A 17,093-nucleotide genomic window follows, 5' to 3' on the forward strand; every position below is an offset into this window, starting at 1 on the left:
CCACCCAGAAAAAAAATGAATGGATCAACTTCATAAACACATTCGCTTGGTCCCCCCAACCACCCACACCTGTCACCGATTCAATGGAAATAAAAATTTACGGCATATTGTGCACAGCAGGCCATGGTTTCAGGCCGAGAAAGAAGCGAGGGAAATGCATGGCGTCCATTCTTCGACCACGCCGTCGCTTATTTAATCGTTTATGCAAACTTTACTGCCACTGCGGCTCAGTTCACAGTTGGCTTAGCGTTTTGGATTAACCGAAACGTCCTTCCTCCCCATTCACAGCAAAGTTGACAACAACAACGACGAAGAAGAACCGTTTAAGGAGGTGGTGAACTATGGAGGTGCCAACTGCGGTCAATCAAAAGCGATAAAAAACCGAAACAAAGGACACCATGCGGACAGTTTGGCTTTAAGCGCTTATCGGGAAAGGTGACATCTGGTGGGCATTTTTTGTTTTTGTTCTTCTGTTGGGAGTGAAAAGCAAACAAGTTTTCTGTTTGTGCAAGAATATTCTACAAATGTAAGTGAAAAGTGCGGTGAGAGGGCAGGCAGGGGAAGTGACGGTCGTGGTTTGAGAAGGAAAAATAAGTGGAAAGCAAACATTTGGGATGATTGTGTGCCAGTGAAAGTGAGACGCCACGGGGGATGATCTAAAAAAAATAAACTCGCCTACTGTGTGAAGTTTCCATGGAAATAAATTGAAAATCCCTCGAATGTTTGCAGTTGTTGTTGGCAACACTGTCTCATGTTTCGTATTGATCTCCTTCCCCATTCAAAATGCAGATCAATCATCCAAAATGGTCTTCCGCTTCGTCAGCGTGTTGCTCCTGGCAACGGTGGCATCCGCCCAGCTGTCCTTCCGAAACGATCCATCGCAGAACAGCTTCCAGATTCAGACGCCCGGCTTCCAGCAGTCCTTCACCCGTTACTTCAACGGGCAACAGGGCAGCCTCTTTGCCGCCCAACAGCAACAGCAGCAGCAGCCAAGTCAGCCACAGTATGCCGTAAGTGTTGACAGTCCTACACATATCTATACGACAGATAAACAGATGTAACATTTAGAACAACAAATTTTCTTTGAAATCCATCGGCTATCATCATCTAGCATAATCTAGGCTATCATCGGCTAGCACAATCATCATCTGGTTGCGTCTGTTTGTCTGTGTCTGCTATACATTGTCGTACAAGCGTCGAGAACGAGATGAGATTTATGAACCCATTTTCACTTCGGTTGAAACGAAAAGTGGGAAAAGTTTGTCTTTGTGCACTCTCGAACGGAAGCGATTAAAATTTACGAGCTTGTTTTCGATAAGAAGTAAAGAAGAGTGACTTCTTCGCGAGAGGAAAGACCACTAAAAGGAAATTTAAATTGAAAAATCAGTATATTAGAAAGATATACTTTTTGCACATGGGGGTTGTTGAAGTGCAAAACAAAGTAACCCAATAGAGAAAATATGTTGCCGAAAAGATGAACCAAACAAAAAACAAAGCGTGCCATGGTAAGGGCTGCTGTGATTGCCATAGTTGCATCCATCTGTGCACACGAACAAAATGGCAACAGAAAGTTCAACAAAAACTTGCCGGAAAGTATACTGAAAGCACATTTTTCGTCGAGCGACTTGTCAGCAGAAGCAAAAAAAAACACCAGACGGTACCCAGTGGCAACGAGACATACGACCGAAACGTTACCTGAATACTAAACGACAAGGTCACTCCTCCTAATATGGACGATTGGAATTACTTTCGTACCATATGTACTATGGTTATTTAAATGTGACATTTGAAGTGCCATTTTTTACGGATGAATGTCAAACAAATGACCATCAATGGTACCATTTGGGACGTCGCCCTATGAAATCTGCACAAGCTTCCATTCAGGGCACCATCTTCTGTAATGGACACCAACCGTCCGCCGTTTTCGGTTGTCACTTATCATGTCCGATTGCGACAGACACAAAAAAAAGAAAACGTAAAACATTAATGGTATTTTGCTCTTCTTGCTTCCAGTGGCGACGGAACTATTCAATGGGGTAATTAGATTGCACTTGGAGTGTCCAGGCAATCAAAGCAGGCCAGGTGCAGGGGAGATTGTGGCGAAACGGTAGGAATGGCAATTAGTTAGATGCCCTATCTGTTGAAAGGATATTTTTACTTTGTTTCTTTTGCTGTCATTCCATGCGGCAGCTGTGAAAATGGAAAATAATTTGAGTGTTATGGCACGGACCGTTGCCGACCATTTGCTTTCGTTGGAAATGTGTCGAATGTTTTTCGGGGTAATGGGTCATTAGAATTCATTGGTGTGGAAGGGTTCTCTTAGGCGCAAAGTGATCTAATAATGGTTTTAGAAAGTCTTGTGAGGGTTTTGTCCATAGATCAATCAATTGCTAACTTTTTTCAATTTTTTGTTATGCTTTTGTTTAGGAATGCTTTGAAAGATTCTGAGCGAGAGAAACAGGTCACTATTTTTTTAGAAGTGTACATATAATGTAATTTTTTATTATAAGCACTGGTCACTTGACAGCTAGTGACAGCTAATATAGTGAGACTATACAGCTGACACGCTTTATAGTAGCCGTTTCGTGACTTTTCTTGCATTTCCTGATTTCAACCTGTTTCGTTTTTTGTGTGTTTAAGCCTTTTTTATTGTTCTACATTTTTGGTCTTTTTAATCTCCGTTGGCATTTTGATTGTTTGGTTCTTCTACTAGTTTGAAGCTATTTAAGCCAGTCCTACTTTTTTTTATCTATTTTGTCCTTTCGGGCTATTGTTGGCCTATCCTTGTCTTGTTGGGCCTTTCAACTTGTACAGAATATCACCGTAGCATTGACCACTTTCAATCTGAACACTTTTCAATTCTAACCCCTCTACTCTGCACATCGTTCAAATTGAAAATGGTTCAAAGCTCATGGAACGAAGTAGAGCGAAATAGAACATCGTGAAAGGGAACACATAATAATCGGGGGCCCAGATAGCCGTAGCGGTAAACGCGCAGCTATTCAGCATGACCAAGCTGAGGGTCGTGGGTTCGAATCCCACCGGTCGAGGATCTTTTCGGGTTGGAAATTTTCTCGACTTCCCACACGATATACACATGCAAAAATGGTCATTGGCATAGTAAGCTCTCAGTGAATAACTGTGGAAGTGCTCATAAGAACACTAAGCTGAGAAGCAGGCTCTGTCCCAGTGGGGACGTAACGCCAGAAAGAAGAAGAAAATCAAAACAAAACAGCTAATGAGGTAACTGTAGTGAATTGTCTTTTTCTCGAGACCATTCTTCACATAATTTAGGTAATAATTGTTTCAAAAACACTAATTTTCACTCGTTTCACTGAAACACGTTTATTTTCTCCAAAACACACCAACAAACTGACTTCTGCTTTTCTTACTCAGAAACGACTGCCTACTACGATCAGAACTAGTATCATTCCTTCAAATTTGAATTATATCTTATTCCTTGCCTTTCACTATCCCTACATTCACCCATTCACCTCTTCCTCTACTCTTAGTTATAAACTGTGATTCAAATCTATTTAGTTAGATATTACAAATTTATTTCTTGCTGTTCAGTTGCTTCCTTTTTTCAGTTGAATCTTCGATTTCAAGCTTCATCATTCTTATGCAAACACCATCTGTTCCAATATTTTCCCAAGATTTTCCATTGAGTTCTGAAAAGACAAAAGCATGTTTAATTCTTTTCACGTTTCACCTATAATAGTTAATCGAGTAACGCTTTTCACTTATTTCCACGACGCTTATAGATGAAGATGTCATCAACAAATGGGTCTGTCTACTCCTTGGCAAATTGAGGAACCACTCCTTTAAGTTGTAACGTTTCCTACAGATGAAATTAGAGCGTTTTCATACCTTATTTGGTTTTTATACACCTAGAATACATCGCTAAAATAGTTATTATATAGACATGCTGCAACTTTACGTTTTTTAGGTTTTATTGTTAATCACTAGCAATTCACGCTATGTTTTCTCCGTCCAGTACTCCTTTTAAGCAGCTAATCATAACTGAAATATTGTCCTCAAACCTAAATTTATATCAATGATTCTTTGTTGTAGAACTATCTTAGATATCGACCTGCATAAAATTGAGATAAAATATGAACATTTCTTTGTATATTTTACTCCTGATCATTCTCATTCATTTCTATATATTATTTCTTAATATATCTTTGTTTTCATAATGCTATATGGTATTATTTAAAAAAATATATATATAAATCTTTCGAATTTTCTAAGTTTCAAATTTAGAACTTAAAAGGCTAAAATCCTTGAAATCGTTAAATGCTACTAATAGAATTTCACAGGCTTAGAACATCAAAAAGAAAATGAGAGATCAAAATATTTGAATTTTATAATAGCACAATACACTTTACTTGTAATAACTCTAAATTATTGTTTATGTCTTTGTTTTTCTAAAAACGCATTTTTGTAGATAGATAGATTTTTTCAAACTCTGAACCTCAAAGAGAACATAAGCGATCAACACTATTTGACTTTAGAAATGACTAAACACACTTTAGATATTCTTCTCTACTTCATCGTCCATTTTTTTTGTTCTAAAAAAAACTACTTCAAAATTATTTGATTTTCTGAGTTGCTAACACTTCGCATGTAACTCTACTTGATTGGAAAGTTTTTTTTTCACATGCATCTTCGAACGGAGTTTTTCAGGCTTCTTCTTCTTTTTTTCTCGCGTTACGTCCCAACTGGGACAAAGCCTTCTTCTCAGATTTATGAGCACTTCCACAGTTATTAACTGAGAGCTTTCTTTGCCGATTGACCATTTTTGCATTCGTATATCGTGTGGCAGGTACGAAGATACTCTATGCCCTGGGAATCTAGAAAATTTCCTTTACGAAAAGATCCTCGACCAGCGGGATTCGAACCCACGACCCTCAGCATGGTCATGTTGAATAGCTGCGCGTTTACCGCTACGGCTGTCTGGCTCTATACATTAAAAAGAACATAAGAGATAAAAATTATTTGAATTTTTATCTAGCTAAATATTCTTTCCATTTTCTAACTCTACTTCTTCGTCTAAGTTGTTTTCAAAATGTATCTTCGGATAAGTGTCAGGCTTTGAACATCAAAGAAAGCATAAGTGCTCAAAATTATTTGGATTATAAAATGGCTTAATATTCTTCACATGTTCTACCTCCACTTCATCGTCTACCTTTGTTCTTAAAATGCTACTTCGGATAATTTTTCGAGCTCAGAACATCAGAGAAAGCATTACAGAGCAAAATTATTTGTTTATTTTTTTAATAACTAAAATACTTAATATATCCTAACTCTACTTCATCATGCTAGCTCCGATAGAATTTTCCAGGCTCAGAACAGCAAACTGAACACCAGAGATCAACATTATATAATTTTTTTTTTCTATCTTTATTAACGAGATTTTTAGCCCTGGGCTAGTTCATCTCGGGTTATATAATTTTTTGAATGGCTAACCACACTTTTAACTCTACTCTATTGTTTATATTTGTTTTCAAAATACAACTTTGTATATAGTTTTTTAAGCTATGAACATCGAAGAGAATGTAAGAGATAAAAAATATTTGAATTTATCAATGGCTAAATACACTTTCCATACCATGTTCCAACTCTACTTCATCGTCTATATTTGTTTTCATAATGCTTCTTCGGATAGTTTTGCAGGATCAGAACTTCGAAGAAAGCACAAGAATTCGAAACTATTTTTTTAATGGCTAAATGCACTTTATATATTCTAACTCTAATGCATTGTCTATCTTTGTTAAAAAATTCTACTTTGAATAGAGTTTTTCAGAGATCAATGTTATTTACAATTTTAATTGGCTAAACACGCTATACATGTTTTAACTCTACTTCATTGATTATATTTGTTCTCAAAATGCGTCTTTGGATAAAGTTTTGAAGGCTTAGATCAGTGATTCCCAAAGTGGGCGAATTCGCCCTCCTGGGGGCGATTTTTGGGTTCAGGGGGGCGAAAATTTGTAAAACTGAATTTGGGGGGCGAAAACGCATAGAAAGGGGGCAAAAGTACTTGTAATGAGATTGAAAAATCATGCAAATTATAGGAGAATATACTATTTTACATTTATTTATGCTTTTAAATATACTCATGTTGATTCAAAATACTTTATGAATGTCAAAAACAAAATGTTTATATTTTTGAAACTTGAATCAGACACTGATATTTTATCAAAAGATAATGTAAGGGGTCTATTTTATAAGTTGAGTCGATCAAAATGACTCGACTGGAGTCACTGTCGCCCAAAAATTTCACTCGACACGGCCCTGTCACTCGAGTTTTTCGACAGTTGTCACTTTATGTGACTGGATTACTATGGGAGTCGACGGGTGACATCTGAAATATGCATGCTTACTTTGATCGACAGTGACAACAGATGAGTCACATGAATATGATCGATTTACAAAATAGACCCCTAAATTTGAATAGTTTTTAGTCACAGATATCATTGCAAGTATTTTTGAAGTGAGACATTTGATGGAGCAGTTAGATTTTTTTGGAACTCATTTCAAAATCAGAACAAATATTTAGTAACTTTTTTGTAGGAATACTTAAGATTAGGCAGCTTAAGTTTTTATTGGTGGAATCTGTTTTTTTTTTACCAAAAAATGAACATTTTTTATTTTGGAATTGTGGTTACACGTGGTCTTATCAGTTATGATGATACCAACTATTTCAAAACCTGTGTCAAATTTGACTGACAAAAATCGGGTGCTATGGATATAATCACTAATTGCCAAAAACAGAAAACTTCAAATAAGACTGACAGAAATATTGATTTTTTTATGTTGCACACCAACTCCTACAAAAAGCCGAACATTATGAAAATGAGAAAAACAATTCATTATGTTTTTGACTCCCATAAGTTATTTAAAGTTTTTAAGTCACCACCAAGCCCGGGAAAATGACGATATCAAATAATACAAATAAAAATGCTACTTTTCATGATTTTGTTCCATGGAATTTAAAATAAAATCTCGTTGAATAAGTTTTTTTTCTTAAAATTTTTAAGTTCCTTTTTCATTATTAACACGTTGCGGAAATCTGTAATGTGATTGATATGCGGATACGTTTCGTTGCGGAACAATTTGATTTAGTGATTTTCCTAATCTTACTGAACAAATATTGTGGTATTGTGAGTGCAGCTGAAAGATCAATGGACAATACGTTAAAAAATCACATCAATTTAATTCTGACAAAAATGCATCGGACTGATTTGCGATTCACGGCCAAATTACTTCACTAGTAAACCTGATAAATTGACCAATTTCTAAAATTCAACTCAGAATGGTGTTTTATACATATATTCATTTAGGGGGGCGATTCCAAAATTTGTTGGCCTCAAGGGGGCGAAAGTCAAAAAAGTTTGGGAAACACTGGCTTAGATCATCAAAGAGAATATAAAAGATAAACATTTTTAGTGTGCTTATATTACTAAATACACTTTACATGTTATAACTCTATTTCAACGTCCATCTTTGTTCAGAACATCAGAGTGAATATAAGATATCAAAGTTACTTCAGTTTTTTAAACGGCTATACTATTCACATGTTCTAACTTTACTTCATCGTCTACCTTTGTTCTCAACATGCTTCTTTGACTTTTTTTAAAGACTTAGATTATCAGTTACCTTCAATACCTACCCTCAGAGGACTCACTTTTTGTAGACTACCCTCTCAGGGGACTCGCCTTTTATTACCTACCCTCTCGGGGAACTTGTTTTTTTATTACCTATTCTCTCAGGGGACTTTAACTTTTTATTGGATGCCCTCTCAGGGGACACACTTTTTGTAGACTACCCGCTTTTTATTTCCTACCCTCTCAGGGGACTTGCTTCTTGTTAGATATCCTCTCAGGGGACTCATTTTTTATTCCTTAGCCTCTCAGGGGACTAAATTTTTATTGGATACCATCTCAAGGGACTCACTTTTTGATACTCTCTCAGGGGACTCATTTTTTTACTTTCCCTCTCAGTGAATTCACTAGTGGACTACTCTTTCAGGGAACTAACTGTTTTATTGGATACCCTCTCAGGGAACTCGCCTTTTATTACCTACCCTCTCAGGGGACTCACTTTTTGTAGACTACCCTCTCAGGGGACTCGCTTTTTATTAGATACCCTCTCAAAGGACTTATTTTTTATTATCTACCCTCTCAGGGGACTTGCTTTTTGTTAGATACCCTCTCAGAGGACTCGTTTTTCTATTGGATACCCTCTCAGGGGACTAACTTTTTATTAGATACCCTCTCAGGGGACTCACTTTTTTTACTTACCCTCTCAGGGGACACACTTTTTGTAGACTACCCTCTCAGGGGACTTGCTTTTTAGTGGATACCCTCTCAGGAACTTGCGTTTTATTAGATACCCTCTCAGGGGACTTGCTTTTTGTTAGATACCCTCTTAGGGGACTCGTTTTTTTATTGGATACCCTCTCAGGGGACTCACTTTTTATTAGATACTCTCTCAGGGGACTCATTTTTTTATTGCTTACCCTCTCAGGGGACTCACTTTTTGTTGACTACTTTCTCAGGGGACTCGCTTTTTATCAGGCACCCTCTCAGGGGACTCATTTTTATATTACCTATTCTCTCATGGGACTCGCTTTTAATTAGATACCCTCTCAAGGGACAGGGGGCGCTTTTTATTACCTATCCTCTTAGGGAACTCACTTTTTGTAGACTACTCTCTCAGGTGACTTGCTTTTAATAAGCTACCCTCTCAGGGGACATACTTTCTAGTTAGCTACTTGGACACACTTTATCTGCTAATCTACTATCTCAGGGGACTCGCTCTTTTTATAAGATACCTTATCAGGGGACTCTTTAGTTATAGCAAATATATCAAAGGACTCGCTTTTTTTTCAACGTAACGGCCCGTTGACTATTGTACCAACCCGGAGTTAGAACATACCAAGATTATTTAGTTTTCAATTTTGCTTCGACCTAATATTTTAGAAAGACATGCAACGAAGCGGTTTAACTTTGTTTCCTTTTCGTTAACCTTCTTAAATTTTGGGCGCTCCAACAATGTTTCAGACTTCCTTCGGCACTCAAAACAAGCCCAAGCAAAACTCATTGACCGAAGTCTAAATTTTCATCGATCATTTCACTGCATCATAGGCTCAAATTCTCACAGAATCCTGGAAAAAAATACTAACACCTGGGTGTGATTCACGCAGAATCCTTGACAGGATTATTAAAAAAACAGGCTTTTCGCAGGATCTTAAACACGGTTTTTAGGAATTCTTGACGTAATTTTCACCGATAACATTGGCAAGATTCTCACAGAATCTTCACCTGGATTCCATAGACTTCTAGTCAGAATTTTTTACGAATACAATACGTAATTTTCTGAAATCGTTTGCAAGATTATAGACTTGTATGTATGATTTTGACAGAATCCCCAGGAATTTATAATAGAATTTTTGACAGATTCCTTTCAAAATACTGGTTATCATTCTGGATTACTAAGTAGCATTTTGTAATGTTCATTGGGTGAGTTTCTGAAGTAATCTTACACACGATTCTTGTCAAATCCTGGACATTCTGACCAATATTTTCGTAAAAGCTTAATCAGATTTTTAGACATTCCGGGTTTTTCTAATAATACTAGGTTATATACTGTCCAGACAATATTCGAAGTATGATTTTTTATAAAATCATGGACATTATTCTCACAGGTTCCAAAATTTCTGAGATAGACTCTTTTAAATATTGTGGACTAGATTATTCCATGGCTTATACAATATCCAGCAGGGTACTTAGTAGTGATTATCTGTCTTTTTATTTCATCAAATGATTAATTCACAGATTTATTGTCAGATTTCATAAACTTTATTGACTGATTTTTGTCAGACTTCCTGAAACCATTTGTGCGTTGAAAAATGTGATTTGCACAAAGCATCATCGATCGGCTGCGATGATACTTTGGAAACCACGCTAATGACTGTTGTTTTCTGCTGTACTTCAAAGCTTTGCACTCTACTAGCACACTTCGATTAGATGGCTCCGTTCAATGATACAATGTCCTGCATTTCCATACTTTCAACGCACTGCATGTCACCTACCTTAGACTTCGAATCATTATGTATCAATGGTTGCTATGCAACGATCACCTCTTGGTCGTTTTGTTACCGACGCGTATTCATTTTAGGACTCCGTAAAAATCAAAATCCACACGTTTCTGCACTTTCAGCATTAAGATTGTTGCACTATTTCTTTCCAAACTCATAACTCACTTCCAGTTCGGAGAAAGTAGCAGCATAAAGTGTCCGGTGAGGCGATTCTGAACACTTGTTGAGATAATGCACACCTGAAAATGCACACCGAGTGATGAAAACTATGCAAACGATTTATCCACCCGCTCTTCTTGATACATTATTTATTTAGGGAGCAGCTGCGCCATGTAGTGAATTGTCTTTTTCTCGAGACCATTCTTCACATAATTTAGGTAATAATTGTTATTTCAAAAACACTAATTTTCACTCGTTTCACTGAAACACGTTTATTTTCTCCAAAACACACCAACAAACTGACTTCTGCTTTTCTTACTCAGAAACAACTGCCTACTACGATCAGAACTAGTATCATTCCTTCACATTTGAATTATATCTTATTCCTTGCCTTTCACTATCCCTACAGTAACCAGAAACAAGTTTTTCGGTTGTTTGTAGGGTGACTAGCAGTTCAAATATCCTCGTGAAAACCGATTGCATAGAGTGTCGTTCAAATAACCGGGGGTGCATAATGTTATCTTTTCCTTGTCTTAATTTCGCCCTTATTTGCCTTTTTGGTTCACTGTTGTCATCTTTCGACCTTATTTTAAACTTTGAAGGATGTTTCGCTCTGTTGTTTTATTGGTTTTTATCTGTTTGCCTTTACAGTCTGATAGCTTATTACATATTTATACCTCCTACAGTCTTATTCGCTTTTTAAACCTTATTTATGTTTCTTCTATCGTTTTTTTTTGTTTAGACGGATTTCACGCCAACTCGACAAAGGGATTGGCAGTACCCCTTCAGAATTCAATGAAACTTTCTGGGTGTGAAGACTATGTGAAACTAAGATACTTTACATACTTTGATTTTTTTTCAAAATCGATCTAAACTAACATTTGGAAAGGGTCAAAGTTTTTTTTTTTACTTTTTTTTATAAACCCGTATAACTCGAAAACGATAAGACCTACAAAAAAGTGTTGTATGCGGGACTGTCGTGAAATTTCCTGACGTTTTAGAGAAAAAATTGAAAAAATAAAAACACATTTTCTACACTGAAAAAAAAAATTCAACACTTTAAAGTCGATTTAAAAAAAAACGGCTATTTCAGATTTTGATCATCCTTAAGCGGATTGTGAAAAAGTGATGAAAGTTATCCCAAACGAAATCAAACTTTTTGTTCCAATTCACTGGATATAAAGATATTCCAAAGTTATAACAGTATTATAACACCGGCTGCAGAAAACCAACCAATCTACATCCCCGGAAATGTGCACACAATTGCTCCTCAAAACTTTATGCTGCACTTTCTTACGATTTTTATCTTCGCGTATATTTTTTGACTGCCCTGAAATGGAATCACACTTCCTGTCGGAGTGCAGCACAATCTGCGGTCGGAGCATAAAAATAAATTGCTATTCATGAGCTTCATGCTATTTTCCCTCCCGCAATCACCGAGAGTCGAGAAGTGGCCAATTCCGCCGAGCAGAAGTGAAACAGCTAGTTCTCCATAGGTAGATAGTGAAGGGACCATCGAGCACAAAATCAGTGCAAATGCGTTCCGAGGAAACATCGAGGTAGTAATGAAAACCAAATTTTACAATGGTTCCATAACTCGATATCGAGAGATGAAACACCGAGTTACGCAGAGTTGACTGTAGTTCCTTTCACGCGCTCAGTCCGTCATTTTTTTCCGGTATTTTTTGCTTCGTTCCTTGAATTGCATTTCCGTCTGTCGCTCGGACGAACGAAGAAAAATAATGCAAACTTCCACTTGAGTAGCAGCAGCTCTTTCAGGCAACTGTTGCCGCACAGCATTTTAAATCTCATTTCGCTCAGGTGTTTGGAATGTGAATTTGATATAGCGATAGATAGAGCGAATGGAGACGTTGAGTGCTCACCGCTTCCACGACTACGACTCCTTTTCTCGTCGCTTTGATCGTTGACAAGGTCAAGTGCCACTTCAAACAGATATTCAACTAAGCATGCCACGTGTTTTCTTTCGTCCGTAGCCATTGCCACAAACCTACCATGGAAACGCAGCCCTTCAACAGCAACAGCAGGCCGCCTACTACCATGGACAACAACAGCAGCAACAGCAACCCTACAGTAGATTCACGTCGCAGTTTGGAGCGGCTCAGACCGGTGCCGAGCCTCAGTACACCACCGTTCAGGACAACTACATCAACCCGAACATTCGGCTAGCGATTCAGCAGCAGCGATTGCTCCAGCAACAACAGCAACAGCAGCAGCAGCAGCCACAACAGCAATATCAACCGCAACAACAGCAACAGCAGCAGTATTACTCTCAGGAAGATATTACGGCCTATCTGCAGAGTCAGCAGGTATGTCAATAGCCAAACGATTGCTATCGTTGAATCGTTATACTAGCTCCAATCTGAACGTAGTATAAATCTTCATCGTATATAACTTCATTGATTTCATAAGAATCTCATAGAGCACTAAAATCGGATAAAAAACTAAAAGCAATGAAAAAAACCGTTTAACCTGGTCAAGGCCTACTTATCGCATTTCCTACCGCCTTATCAGATGATACCCGCTGTATAAACCATTCTCAACGAGGCAAACTGCGAATCAACAAAATAATTTTACCACAATCCAAACACACCATTAATTAACCCTCTTGTGACAAGCTCTTAACCTCAGCTCATCCTTACTAACATAACTCTCCATTTCGTCCACAGGCGGCCCAAGCCCAGTACTACGCCCAGCAACCGCAACCGCAAGCAAATCCTCAGTCCCAGTACGAATACATCCAGCAGCAACAGCAAGCTCTACAGCAGCAGCAGCAACAACAGCAGCAGTATGATGCCAGCCAACAGCAGCAGCAACAACAGGACGCTTCCGCCGATGCCCAGGCCACTCACAACAAGCTCATCGGGGTGGCCTTCTCGCCCTCGAACGAAGTGTCCCAGGTCAAGTTCAACGGCAACGGCCTGAAGTACAACTTCTGAAGCATACTGGCAGCCCTGGCCGTCAACTGTGTCTGTCTGCTGCTGTTCAACGTCTACCTGCGGCGGACGGCTGCCGAGCGGAAAGTGTGCGCCGTTTGAATGCGACGTTTCCAGTGTGTTTTGTGCTTTTTAGGGAAATATTTATTAGAGCTTCTTTTTCGGAGGATGGTTCCCATGGGAACCGCTCGGTTTGCCACAGTTTGTTCGAGTCAAAAAATTGTTTTAATCTTCGAATCAATCGGAGCACGGCTGCCGACCACGACGAGTCTGAGTTAAAATAAAGTTTGTTATTTTTTTGTTGGTACGAGTACGACTTGACGTTCATTGAATGAGAAAATTTATCCTGGTCGTGGCCACTTTCTGCTTTCAAGGCTGGTTTGCTACTGACAAGAAAAGGAATCGTCTATCTCGATGCGTGGAGAATTTCTTCCGAAGAAAATCTCATTTTTCTGATCGCAGTACGTAGTTGAGAAGATATGTCACTTCAAAGGGGGCTCTCTGTAAGAAATTTCTTGACCCATTCAGTCAAGGAATTTCTTTACTTTTCTTGAGCGCAACAGCATACTTAGCTTTAATGAAAAGTGATGAGAAGAGGGGACTCAGAAAATGCAAAGCTAACCGTTTCTCATGAAATAGGTGTAACAAAGACGAAATTAAGATATTCATGTCCCTTGCAGATGAAGGTAATAGACCAAAATCTAGAATGCTGTGAAAAGTGTAGTACCAAGGCACCGAATGTAGTACTAGAAGTGGTACCCATCCCAAACCCGACTACTGCGTCTTTATTTCGTCTCTGGCTTGATACTTGCCAGAAGCGCGGATGAACGATGGTATGTGCACTTTTTCATTACAAATTATGAGTTTAACGAGGCGAGAAGCAGAAGGTTCTTGCTATGGCTTGCCAAGTCAAGTTTATGTAAACTACTCGCAGATAGGTGAGCGCCCGTTTGACGTGTGCAAGAAGCTGCGAGGAGTTTTTTTTTGCCGCGTTATTAATGAAGCTGTAAAACTTTTTGATAGTTTTTAATCAGTTTTAAGCGCCACGACTCAAGCAGCGGAAAGACGAACAGACGTAACTCTTGAGAATGTTTCTCAGAAATTCATCAGTATTTACTCCTGCTCCCACTTCTTATCTTATAATGTTCATGATTATTTTTTGAAACAATAGATTTTGAATGCAAAATTTAATCTTTTAGTGACAGAGATATGATTAAAAAGTGAGGTAAAAGTTTTACAAAGTAATGAAAAAACATATTTTCTGTTGAGGTTTGAACCCATGACTCTTGTATGCAAGACGAGTGCCGTACAAACTTAACTACTGAGGTGACTCATTAGTGTACACTGAGACAAAAATACTTAGGTTTTCCATAAATCAAGACTTATGAACCAGCCAAATTATGGTTTCATTGCACGCTTAAACATTTCGAAAATGGGATCATAAGTTTCATAAGTGAGAGCTTTGAATTCTTTAACAAGAATTACTTGAAATAATTATCATACCAATCGCTAGAAGAACTACTCCGCTTTCAATGTTAACTACAAGTTAATCGAAAACAGATCACATGTTATCAAAACATGTCAATTTTTGAGCACGCCTGAAATAAAAGGCGGACAACATAATCGACTGATAATACGATTTGAGTTAATACCATTGCGTTTGTTACCGAATTTCATTGATTGACATTGAAATTCATTACTGAAATTTTTCACCAAAATCATAAGTAAAACTTACAAATTTCAACAATAATCGTTGTGGCGCCAAATCATAATTATTCCTTAAGAAACTATTAAGTTTTTTTGCCTCAGTGTAGTAGGCTGTGCAATGGATTGTTAACCCGTATAGGCCTAAGCGAAAGCAAAAATACTAAAACCCTCACCGCTCAGCAAATACTAGACGGATATAAATAATTTTTTGTCACTATACTGGCACACATATCTAGTTTCTAAAAGTGGCCAGAGGAACTCGGGAATATTCCTGTGGCCTGAGTTATTCCAGGGGGTCACTGGGTTAGGTAGGGTAAAAAAGTGCTATTTTTTGGGACATGCCAAGTTATCTTTATTTGCTTGCAATGACAATTGGGTTGTTTAGTGATAAAAAATTCGCAGTTTTTCGTAGCTTGATCGAAAGAGCACAGTTTTCCAAGTGTAACACGATTTTATTGCGCTTTAATATCTTAATTTTGATATAGTAAATGATTAAAATAGATTTAATTCCGTCTACTCAATGACATTTTCATTTACATAATGACAGCTCCTCCCGGAGTAAAATTTGCCGAGGGGTGATTCAAACGCGATTTCCATACGAAATTCAAACGTGTTTTAAAAATAGTTCCAGGGCACGGAAAATTATGAAACTTTGGAAATGCTTCGGCTGCAAGCAAGACGGCCACAAGCTGACTGACTGGGGAAAAAGGAAGGTGAAAAGAATGGGAAACCAAAATCAAAAGCACATCTCGCAGAGGACAGCGGCGTTTGTTTTGCTGGTGTTAGCAGTGGTGTCTGCCCACCGGTTGAATGCACGGGCCCTCCAAGCGTGTCAACCCCATATATATGAGCCGTGGCAAACATGATTTTGACATTTTTGGGAAATTGACACTTTTGGGGAATCTGACAGTTTTGGGTTGTTCACGTTAACTTATAACTACTCATTAACGTGGGTTTAAGCTGGGTAAGGCGCATAATGACGAAATTGATTTTAGTGTGCTATTGCTCAAAAGTTACACGATTCCTAGAAATGTGCAAGTAAATGAGTAAACAATTGTGTAAGCCACTGAATAAAGGGAGAAACTATCTTCAACGTGTTTTTGTTGTTAGCTACGGGAAAATCGTCTTTTGCTGGTCCCCTGGTTGAATGCAATCGGTTGCAGTGGTTCATCGATTCCGGCTGCTCCGATCATCACGTGAACGACAGGAGGCTGTTCAACAAGCTGAACCCGTTGGAGTCCCCAGTGGAGATTGCCGTAGCGAAGAACGGTGAAACGATTTTGGCGAAGCATTCCGGAACAGTGAGGGTGAAAGCTCTAGTGGAAGGTAAATATATTAACTATTTCGTTCACAATGTTCTTTATGTGCCAGAGTTGAGGTGCAACCTCTTCTCTGTGATGAGGGTGGACCAGATCGGGATGAAAGTTACCTACCAGAGCGGAAAAGTGTGGATCCATCGAGGATCGGAACTCGTCGCGTGTGGCTCGCGGTATGGAAAACTGTATCATCTCAATTTCATCACGGAGAAGCACGACGCGAGTGAATCGCTTTTCTCGTGTCTGCGTATCTGGAAGAACCTTGAACTGTGGCACCGTCGGTTCGGCCATTTGAATACGAAAAGTGTCGAAAAACTTATTCGGGAGGAAATGGTGACCGGTTTGAAAGTGGACATTGACAATTTGAACAGGGAAACCATCGTTTGTGAATCTTGCGTTGTAACCGTTGTTACAAGAATTTCAATCCTTTTTTTAAATTGCACCATGTGATCGATTATTCAAATATTCAAAAAGCATAAGCAGTCAAAACCACTGGGCAGTTCGACATAACTTAATGTAACGGTCGTAAAATCATGGCGTGAAGAAGTTACAGCAAAATGGGGACACGGTTTCACGAATGGGCTGAAGGGTTCAAAGGATGCTTGCTGGGCGGCCATCGCCCACTTTTAATCAGGCGAGCGTGTAGACCAGAAGTGCTCAGTGGAGTAGTAAAATTTATAAAATAGTGCGAGTAGTGAATCGTGTTAAGTTGGAGAGACCGTTCACCGCAATTCAGGTAAACCATTAGCCTAATGGCATAAAAGGGAGACTGAATCCTAATTACCTGCTCGCCAGGACCTTTTTTCGTTCTTGCTTTAAAGCATTCTGGTTGGCGCGTCCTTAGACCGC

General features: G+C 38.6%; 1 protein-coding gene across 1 annotated transcript; it reads left to right on the top strand.

The window, feature by feature from the left end:
* The first annotated feature begins 237 nt into the window (after positions 1–237).
* Positions 238–13,532, top strand: LOC110674789 (adenylate cyclase, terminal-differentiation specific). The gene is made up of 4 exons (XM_021839124.1): positions 238–526; positions 790–1,010; positions 12,262–12,594; positions 12,955–13,532. The coding sequence occupies exons 2-4, from the start codon at positions 804–806 to the stop codon at positions 13,222–13,224; spliced, it is 810 nt and encodes a 269-aa protein (XP_021694816.1). The 5' UTR covers positions 238–526; positions 790–803; the 3' UTR covers positions 13,225–13,532.
* The last annotated feature ends 3,561 nt before the right edge of the window (positions 13,533–17,093 follow it).

Source organism: Aedes aegypti, chromosome 1 (genome assembly GCF_002204515.2).
Source record: "Aedes aegypti strain LVP_AGWG chromosome 1, AaegL5.0 Primary Assembly, whole genome shotgun sequence".
Classification (NCBI taxonomy): domain Eukaryota; kingdom Metazoa; phylum Arthropoda; class Insecta; order Diptera; family Culicidae; genus Aedes; species Aedes aegypti.

Excerpts from the sequence above, each read along its gene's own strand:
- LOC110674789 (XM_021839124.1), top strand. The coding sequence starts at position 804 with ATGGTCTTCCGCTTCGTCAGCGTGTTGCTCCTGGCAACGGTGGCATCC. Across the intron at positions 1,011-12,261 it reads CAAGTCAGCCACAGTATGCC|CCATTGCCACAAACCTACCA; the intron begins GTAAGTGTTGAC and ends TTTCGTCCGTAG. Across the intron at positions 12,595-12,954 it reads CCTATCTGCAGAGTCAGCAG|GCGGCCCAAGCCCAGTACTA; the intron begins GTATGTCAATAG and ends TTTCGTCCACAG.